Genomic DNA, 8,083 nt, shown 5'->3' with positions numbered 1-8,083 from the left:
ATCCATAGTAAGGAGGTAGATCTGAATGACAATGGCGAGCTTGGGTGGAGTTTTGAAGAGACGCTGCTCTTTGGGCACGGTGCTGAGGGAAGGCTGAGGGAAGGGAGAGAAGGGAGAATGGCAGCGGGGAGGATTGGCGGAGGGTGAAGTCTCAGTCGAAGTTGAGGTTGAAGTTGAAGTTGAGGCCGTTCGTGGAAACAGCGGACAATTGGCACGCGAGCGGCGAGACAGCTCAAGCTGTGCCGGAGCTGGTTGTTCCGGCCCCGGCCGCCACACCTTCCGCAGCAACCGAGAGGGTCACGTGGCGATAGCATGTTTCGGGAGTGCCACCGCGCGGGGAGAGAGAGAATAATGGCGGGGAATGAATGGATTCATTATTAATTGTACAAGTCGGATTATTATTAGATATCTATGTACATACATATCTGCTTTGCAGTTTTTGTACTCCGTAGAAAGCGAGCTAAATATAAACTCAAAAAGCAGATATCCAGCTCGGTAATCGAATCGCTTCCACTGCAATTGCAAAACTAGAATGCACAGCCTCTTTGGAGGTTCTTTAAAAAACAAACCTATGCATGCGGGCTGCTCAGGAGCTTTTATGTTTCTTGCTCTGTTTTAGTTTTTTCTTTTTCTCTTTTCTTTTTCTCTTTTCTTTTCTTTTTTCCTTTTTCGTTTCTTTTTTTTCGTATGGTAGTTGTGGCGAGTGCGAGTCGCCTAAGCATCCATGCCCAGCGGCGCTTACCTTAATCGGGCCACCCGTAATTTCTCTAGTTCTGCTTCATTGTGTTTCTAATCTATGTAACTAATAAATCCGATGTGTGCACTATCCAGCTCACTCACGGCCCACGTTTTATTTCCATTTCGTATGTATGTATGCACTGTACTTTCATAACTGTTCAGAGGCAAGTGGCGGCAGCCTGGTCTTTGCAAGAGCTTGCTCAAGCCCTATTTTCTCCAAGACCAAACATTTTTATCGAATTTTGCCAAGTACTATCTCAGAGCAGGACATCACCCCGGTTAGCACAAATGTGAATACATACATGTTTACAACCAACTATTAACGGGGCAATTTGGAAAAATATGTTAAAAAACTTACGTTTCGCAAACCTCTTCGACAGATATGCCCTTCAAATTCGCAAGGACTTGGGCAACCTGGTAGATGGCCATAGGCTCATTTCTACCCTTTACCATGCAGCCCTTTTGCCATCTCTCTTTTTTGAATGATTTCGGTAACGGTGGGGCGCCCTCAAGATATTTATAGGAAGCATGTGAGGGCCGGATTTCACACTGTTAAGCAGTAAGTATACTCGGTATATAAGTCGCGTAAAATTTGAATAAGGAACGAATGTTAACCAAAGGAAAAAAAAAATAAAAATAAAAAATAAAAGATTATACATACCCAAGGCCCATCGGTTTCAATCTGTATCCGTTCAAGGGGCATTGCTTTAACAACTTCCAAATTCTCCTCCGTCTTAAGACTACACCCGTTCACACCAATATCCAACCCCAAGGCCACCAACCGCTGCATCTCTTCCATAGTACCAGTAAAGCTATGCACCAAACCACCCTTAGGCAACTTCGCCAGACGTGGGGTGAGCAGCCGCTCGAAATCCTCGCTAGCAGCTCTCGAATGCAGGAATAGCGGCAGTTGGATCTCGACTGCAAGATCCAGCTGTGCCTCGAAGTACTTTAATTGCTGGTCCTTGGGCGTGAAGAAAAGGCGGTCATAGTCAAGACCTATCTCGCCGAATGCTGCGGCATGGCCAGATGCCTTGGCTTCGAGCGCGAGTGTCCGCAGCTCTTCTAACATCTTCTCTGGGCCTTCTCGGTAGGAGTCGAATAGTTTTGCCTGGCAGGGGTGGACGCCGACGGTGGCGTAGCAGATACCGGCTATATTAATGTTAGGCGAAAATTCGGGTCGATCATGGCCATTGTGGTTTGTGTAAGGTTGGGGGGAAGAGTTGGTCACAGCCTCACAGGGAGGTATGCGAATACATACGATGAGCTTTGGCCATTTCTACAGCATGTCTCGACTCGTCTAGGTCAGAGCCTGTGACCATAAGTTTTTGACAGCCGACATCCAGTGCCCGCTGGATAATATCATCCAAGTCATTTTCATGAACCTTTTTTCCGTGATAGACACCCGTGAATACTGGGTCCCCAAGGTTGATTGCAACCTGTTTCGTAAAAACATTTAGCGGTATTCTTCTTGCGAAGTTTGACAGGGTGCGCCTGTGAAGTTCAGCTACGCAAACAAGAACATGTGATGCGAACCTACGTCGGCATATCGCAGCTGTTTGATAGATTCTCCCATGCTGGCTAGAGTAACCTCACTGCGCCTTGACGGGAAATAATTCTGAGTGGGCGTGTTTACACAGTTCCTTATTGAGTCATACCGCAGCAATAAATTGTGATGTGCTATATATGGAGATACAAGCAAGTGAGAATTATATCGAAGGCAGAGGGCAAGTATCTCACTCACCTTGTCGAGGGGTAAGCTTACAACTCAGCACCGAATACGTTCTAGCTTTTGGAAGTAGTGTATAACGGAAGGGTTTGCCAGCACGAATTAACCCGACATAGAGAGTCCTTAACGAATGAGACTGTATCATTTGACCACTAAATCTCCAAATAATGAGTTGATATTTTGTTTCCAAATGGTTTTGATATTGAATCCAAAGTAAAGTGCAAGGGAAATAGGAAAATAGTATTTCCGGAAGAAGTGCATATAAAGCACTGGGATGTGGAAATCAGTCATTGTCGGCCAAATCTGGCTCAACGTTTTTTACCTCCACGACCCGACCATCGCTTCACTTCAACGCAGACTCTAATAGGAGGCTGGAATTTCAATATCTTTCTCACGATTCGCTCGGAACCATACAAGTGGGGTCTTTGCTTGTCTCAACGCTACCGCTCGGCATCGCGAAGCCTGGGGGCCATGGGTTCTATCCCCACAGAATAGTATGGCGAGCCCCGTTCGGCATCTGTCATCGAGCATGATCTCCTTGCATCGTAAATCCCCAGCCCATCAGCGAAGTTCGATCTTATTTGAGTAAGCCTCGTCATTGATACTCTTGAAAAAAACAAAGGCCTCTCTCTACTGGATATTCAAGACAAAGACCAGAAAGAAAATTCGCGCTTCAGGGGTAGTGGGCTATTCGCGACTCCGCACTTGGTGACCCGACAATTGCAGCAGCTCTTTCATTTCTTTTTCATTGATTCCCCCGCCGTCAGAGACTCAGAGGATCGCTTCATTTCGTGCGGTCAAAAACGGCAGACTTCCCTATGGTTTTGGCAGAGAGAAAATTGACACAACAAAAATTTGTACAATCATGTCGAAGTCTAACAATAAACCCCATATCTCCGCACTGGAAGTTGGTGCACATAAGGCAGCTAATGATTGTTGGATCGTTGTTGATAACCAAGTTTGGGACGTCTCTGACTTCCTTCAAGAGCACCCTGGAGGGCCTAGCAGTACGCACCGCGATCCCCAATTTTTTTTTTATATTTACTGTGCAGCGAGTTATATTGACGGCTTTTGATAGTTATCCTCAAGTATGCCGGACGAGATGCAACGAAGGCATATTCGGAGATTCACCCCCCAAGTCTCATTGAGAACAGTCTTCCCGGGGATAAACTCAAGGGTGTTCTAGACCGGAACACCATTGATGATGAATGGCTCAAAGAACCTCCCGAACAAAGCGTGAATCACCTGCCAGACAATGAGAAACCAGCTCTAACCACATTGATAAACGCCCATGATTTCGAAATTGTAGCCTCTAAGACAGCCACAGCAAAAACATGGGCTTTCTACTCCAGCGCCTCAAACGACCTTATCACCCGCGATGCCAACAAGTCGTTCTTCGACCGCACCTGGTTACGCCCCCGTGTCCTCCGCAATGTGAAAGAAGTCAATACCAAGACTAAAATACTAGGCTGCGATGTGAACATGCCCCTCTTCGTCAGTCCCGCCGCCATGGTGAAACTCATTCACCCGGATGGTGAGCTGGCCGTGGCCCGCGCATGCGAAACCCGAGGCATCATGCAGGGTATCTCCAACAGCGCCAGCTATTCTATGAAAGATATAACCGCCGCAGGGCCGAAGGCGAATTATTTCTTCCAGCTGTACGTCAATAAGGACCGCGCCAAGTCCGCCGCACATCTTAAAGAGTGCTCAGATAACCCACGCATACGGGCGATATTCATCACAGTCGACGCTGCATGGCCTGGCAAGCGAGAGGCGGACGAAAGGGTTCGTGCTGATGAAAATCTAAGTGTGCCCATGTCTGCACAGCGAGCGCAGAATGACTCGAGAGGTGGTGGATTGGGCCGTGTCATGGCCGGCTTCATTGACCCGGCGCTAACATGGGAAGATCTAATCTGGGCACGCAAACACACCCATCTTCCCCTTGTGCTTAAGGGCGTCATGTCTGCTGATGATGCGATACTGGCAATGAAGGCTGGTCTGGACGGGATTCTGCTGAGTAACCACGGCGGCCGCAATTTGGACACCAGCCCGCCGGCCCTCGTCACCCTGCTTGAGTTACATAAGCGCTGTCCTGAGATATTCGATAAGATGGAAATCTACGTAGATGGTGGAATCCGTCGGGGAACAGATATCTTGAAAGCAGTGTGTCTCGGCGCCACGGCGGTGGGGATGGGAAGGAGCGTACTGTTCTCTGCAAACTACGGACAGGAAGGGGTGGAGCATTTGTTTGACAGTAAGTTTTTCCTGTCCTTACAGGACTGGCCGTTTTTATGTTCTAATTTCTATATGCCCCGTGCGCATATACTGACTGCTCCCCAAAACAGTCATGAAAGACGAACTAGAGGGTGCGATGAGACTCGTAGGAATCACATCGCTTGAAGAGACACATCCGGGCTTCGTCAATACAGGAGATATCGACCACCTCGTTCCCGATTCGGCCACCCATCCTTATGCTCACTCTGTGGCGCGTGGCCGCGGGCGGACCAGTCCGCCGTCGAAGTTGTGGAATGGAGGTGCGTATAGGGCGAAGCTATAGTTATTATATTCTCCGTATCTAGTTATATACATATATATAGTTAAATGATAGAGGCTTTTGGCTAGAGTTACCGCTTGTGGTGTTAGTATTTTGTATTCATTTGCGGAGCGAAGCGAAGCAATATGTTAGGTGTTTCAAAACCTGATTAGAATAGAAGGTGCCCATTCTGTGATATGATTGGTTGAAAAAATGCTGTTGGTGATTACTACATCTACCCTAATCACGTGCCACTCAACTTGTATATAGGTTCATCTTAGATAGATTACACATAGATAACAATGTTATTCTTCAACAGGTTATGAAGCCCTTCTATAAATAACTGCTGATAACATGCTAATCACATATTCATGTATTATTGAACATGTCTAGATGTCTCTTTGAATCTATGATTAATTTAAGATCTGATAGAATATCAGATTTAATGAAGAAATACATATCAGTATATAGAAAATGAAATTCAGAAGCATTGAAAGTGTAATAGAAAATAACAGTTAACTTGATAACATCTATAATAAATAACTATAAGAACAGTTCTACAGATTCACTTGTTCACAATATTATCAGAATGTCAAATCACAGAAATAATCTATGTAATTTATTCTCTGTGAGTGAGATAGCTTGTATGAAGTTGAAAATAATAAAACTTCAATAGAAAATTGAACAGATGAAAGCTAGCAGAGTAATTGAGACTACTGATACTGATAACACTGTTAGTGTAGATCTGATACAGTTCTTACAGAAATAAGAAAGAACATCTACTCTAATGAAAGTTTTGAAGAAATTTCAAGATCAGATTAAGTATATCAGAAAATCAAAGACTCTGAGAACTATTTATTATAAAAGAAAGAGATCTTACTAACTGTGAAGCAATTTCACACAGTTAATATTATTGATAAGAAGTAAATCAGTTCTATTAAGAATATAAGTAATAATTAGACTGGCTGCTGAGATCATGAATTTCACATTTAGTCTCATTTAATCTGATTTCATACATTTCTTAGCATGAATCTCACTGGGACTAATTATTAAATAAACATGCAAAGTGACTATATATCAGATCTTAAAATGAAACCATGACTTGAAAAAAATGAGAAAGTGATCTCATTTGATTTCATTTAGTTTCATTCTTGATATAAAGTTACTATTTTTATGTGGTTCGGAAGAACGTACAACCGTCGGATAATAACGCGGCCGCTTCCGAACTACTAGCGTACGCGTACAAGTGCAAAGGGGCCATAGCATACACTAATTAATTTAGCATACAAGATTACAATATAAGAAGCCGGTGTACACCTGTAATCATACACTGACTTAAGCAACCTTTGAATCACATCTGATAGCATGTCTAAAAACCAGTGAGAAGCACAGGCTTCTTCAGAGCATGATAATTCCATCTACAAAGTAATTCATAGTTATTATGTCAGAGTGGTTCTAGAAACATCTCAAAAGATAGCATACAAAGAGCAGTGAGCAGAAGAACATTCAATTGATACTGCTTCACTTGTTGAGAGAAAACTTCACATCCAGGCAAATGCCACATATGAGACACAAACAGATGAGGTGTGAGAAAGAGAATGGAAGCAGTGAATCAGATTCAAAGAAGTTCACTCTCTACTCAAAAGAAGAATAAAAGAGAGAATAATCATCACTGAAGTCATACAATGATAACAGAAATCATATAATAATACAGCAATATAATAATAGATATCATATAATCAATGAGAAATCACTGAAATGAATATCTTCTCTAGCTAATATGAATAACACTCTTCTCTGCTATCTGAATCAGAAGATATGCAGAACCTCTCAGAGAATTTACTCAAAGCAGTAAGAAAAGTGACTGAGACTGCTGAACTGGAATTAAAGCTCTGTATATATATGAGAATTCTAAACAAGATTGAGATCTTGTATACACAGTGACAGGCTGAGACAGAAGTCAAACAATAATTAGCATTCACTGCAGATCAAGTATTCACTATGAAGAGCTTCACTGATGCAATCATCATCATTAATAAGAATAGAGAAAATCAGATCTTAGGCCTGCAGCAGAAGATCAAATATTTACATAGATAGATAACTACATTAAATCTGAAGATCTTATCATGATTATTCACAATCTCTTCAGAAGTATACACATCATCAGAGACTGCTGCACAGAATGAGAATCTGAGCATGAAATACATCAAGTCAGAAGATCTGTCAAAGTTATCAAGCTTTAATAATGACTGAAAAAATGATGCTGTAATCAGCTGACTAAGTCAGATGCAATTATATTATCAGATTAAATATGAACTCACAGACAGACAGTTAACAGAATTTTAACAAGTCTTAAGATCTGCTGCATTTCTACACAGAAAAGTAAAGTCATTATGAATAACTGATGAAAAGATGAATCTCACAGACTCAGAGTGATATTCATTCTCACAAATATGAAATGAGTTTTCCAAATGAATCTTGCATAACTTTGAGAAAGTGAATATATAAGATAAGTGTTATAAATACTTCACTGAGTGTAGACAAGTAAGTAATCTTACATTATACTTCACACACTTCAGCTTACACTATCTCATGTTGAATGAAGAGCTTTCAACATCTTTTTATTTACAGATCTTCATTTATGATCTTACATCTGAGTTGAGAGTGAAATGAAAATGCTTAATCTCACAGCCAGGCACAGTGAAGAAAGCATACAATATCCTCATTGTATAGAAATAAGTGAGTCAATTATAACAGAAAATACTGCAATTGAGTATATCTTAGTGAAGAACAGATAATCAGACTTCTATAACACAAGTCATACATCTGAATGTGATGAATCTAGATCTGAATGCTATTACTAAAGCACTGAATTCTCTGAAAAAGAGATTCTCTGAGTGAAAACCTTGATATTGTGAGTATCAAGCTTGTTTCAACTGCAGACACTAAAATCATGATGTAAAAGATTGCACTCAGTGTGTGCAGTCAAAAAACTAGCAGAATCAGTGAGCTTGAAGACACTCACTGATATTCTATGAAAAGCCTTCAAAGTGAAAGAGATGCCTGTGTTAGATGACTCTCTG

General features: G+C 42.1%; 2 protein-coding genes across 3 annotated transcripts; one reads left to right on the top strand and one right to left on the bottom strand.

The window, feature by feature from the left end:
* Positions 1-2,761, bottom strand: BDCG_02900. 2 transcript variants are annotated; one of them, XM_045418473.1, is made up of 6 exons: positions 2,483-2,761; positions 2,279-2,418; positions 2,000-2,177; positions 1,400-1,890; positions 1,097-1,287; positions 1-990 (listed from the first exon to the last, which is right to left on the bottom strand). In XM_045418473.1, exons 1-6 carry the CDS (start codon positions 2,610-2,612, stop codon positions 939-941), a joined length of 1,182 nt encoding a protein of 393 aa, XP_045280212.1. In that variant the 5' UTR covers positions 2,613-2,761; the 3' UTR covers positions 1-938. The 2 variants fall into 2 exon arrangements, with proteins under 2 accessions (XP_045280212.1, XP_045280213.1); XM_045418474.1 differs by having other exon boundaries at positions 2,504-2,761.
* Positions 2,745-5,334, top strand: BDCG_02899 (L-lactate dehydrogenase (cytochrome)). Its single transcript, XM_045418472.1, has 3 exons — positions 2,745-3,474; positions 3,546-4,721; positions 4,813-5,334. Exons 1-3 carry the CDS (start codon positions 3,333-3,335, stop codon positions 5,022-5,024), a joined length of 1,530 nt encoding a protein of 509 aa, XP_045275037.1. The 5' UTR covers positions 2,745-3,332; the 3' UTR covers positions 5,025-5,334.
* Positions 5,335-8,083: the final 2,749 nt, after the last annotated feature.

This window comes from Blastomyces dermatitidis, assembly GCF_000003525.1.
Source record: "Blastomyces dermatitidis ER-3 genomic scaffold supercont1.3, whole genome shotgun sequence".
Classification (NCBI taxonomy): domain Eukaryota; kingdom Fungi; phylum Ascomycota; class Eurotiomycetes; order Onygenales; family Ajellomycetaceae; genus Blastomyces; species Blastomyces dermatitidis.
Note: the sequence above shows the minus strand (reverse complement) of the source record. Positions and strands in the feature narration are given on the sequence as shown.

Bases quoted from the DNA above. Each gene is read 5' to 3' on its own strand.
- BDCG_02899 (XM_045418472.1), top strand. From the start codon at position 3,333: ATGTCGAAGTCTAACAATAAACCCCATATCTCCGCACTGGAAGTTGGT. The intron at 3,475-3,545 runs GTACGCACCGCG...GGCTTTTGATAG, and splicing joins GCACCCTGGAGGGCCTAGCA to TTATCCTCAAGTATGCCGGA. The intron at 4,722-4,812 runs GTAAGTTTTTCC...TCCCCAAAACAG, and splicing joins GGTGGAGCATTTGTTTGACA to TCATGAAAGACGAACTAGAG.
- BDCG_02900 (XM_045418473.1), bottom strand. From the start codon at position 2,612: ATGATACAGTCTCATTCGTTAAGGACTCTCTATGTCGGGTTAATTCGT. The intron at 2,178-2,278 runs GTAGGTTCGCAT...TTTACGAAACAG, and splicing joins AACAGCTGCGATATGCCGAC to GTTGCAATCAACCTTGGGGA. The intron at 1,288-1,399 runs GTATGTATAATC...ACTGCTTAACAG, and splicing joins TTGAAACCGATGGGCCTTGG to TGTGAAATCCGGCCCTCACA.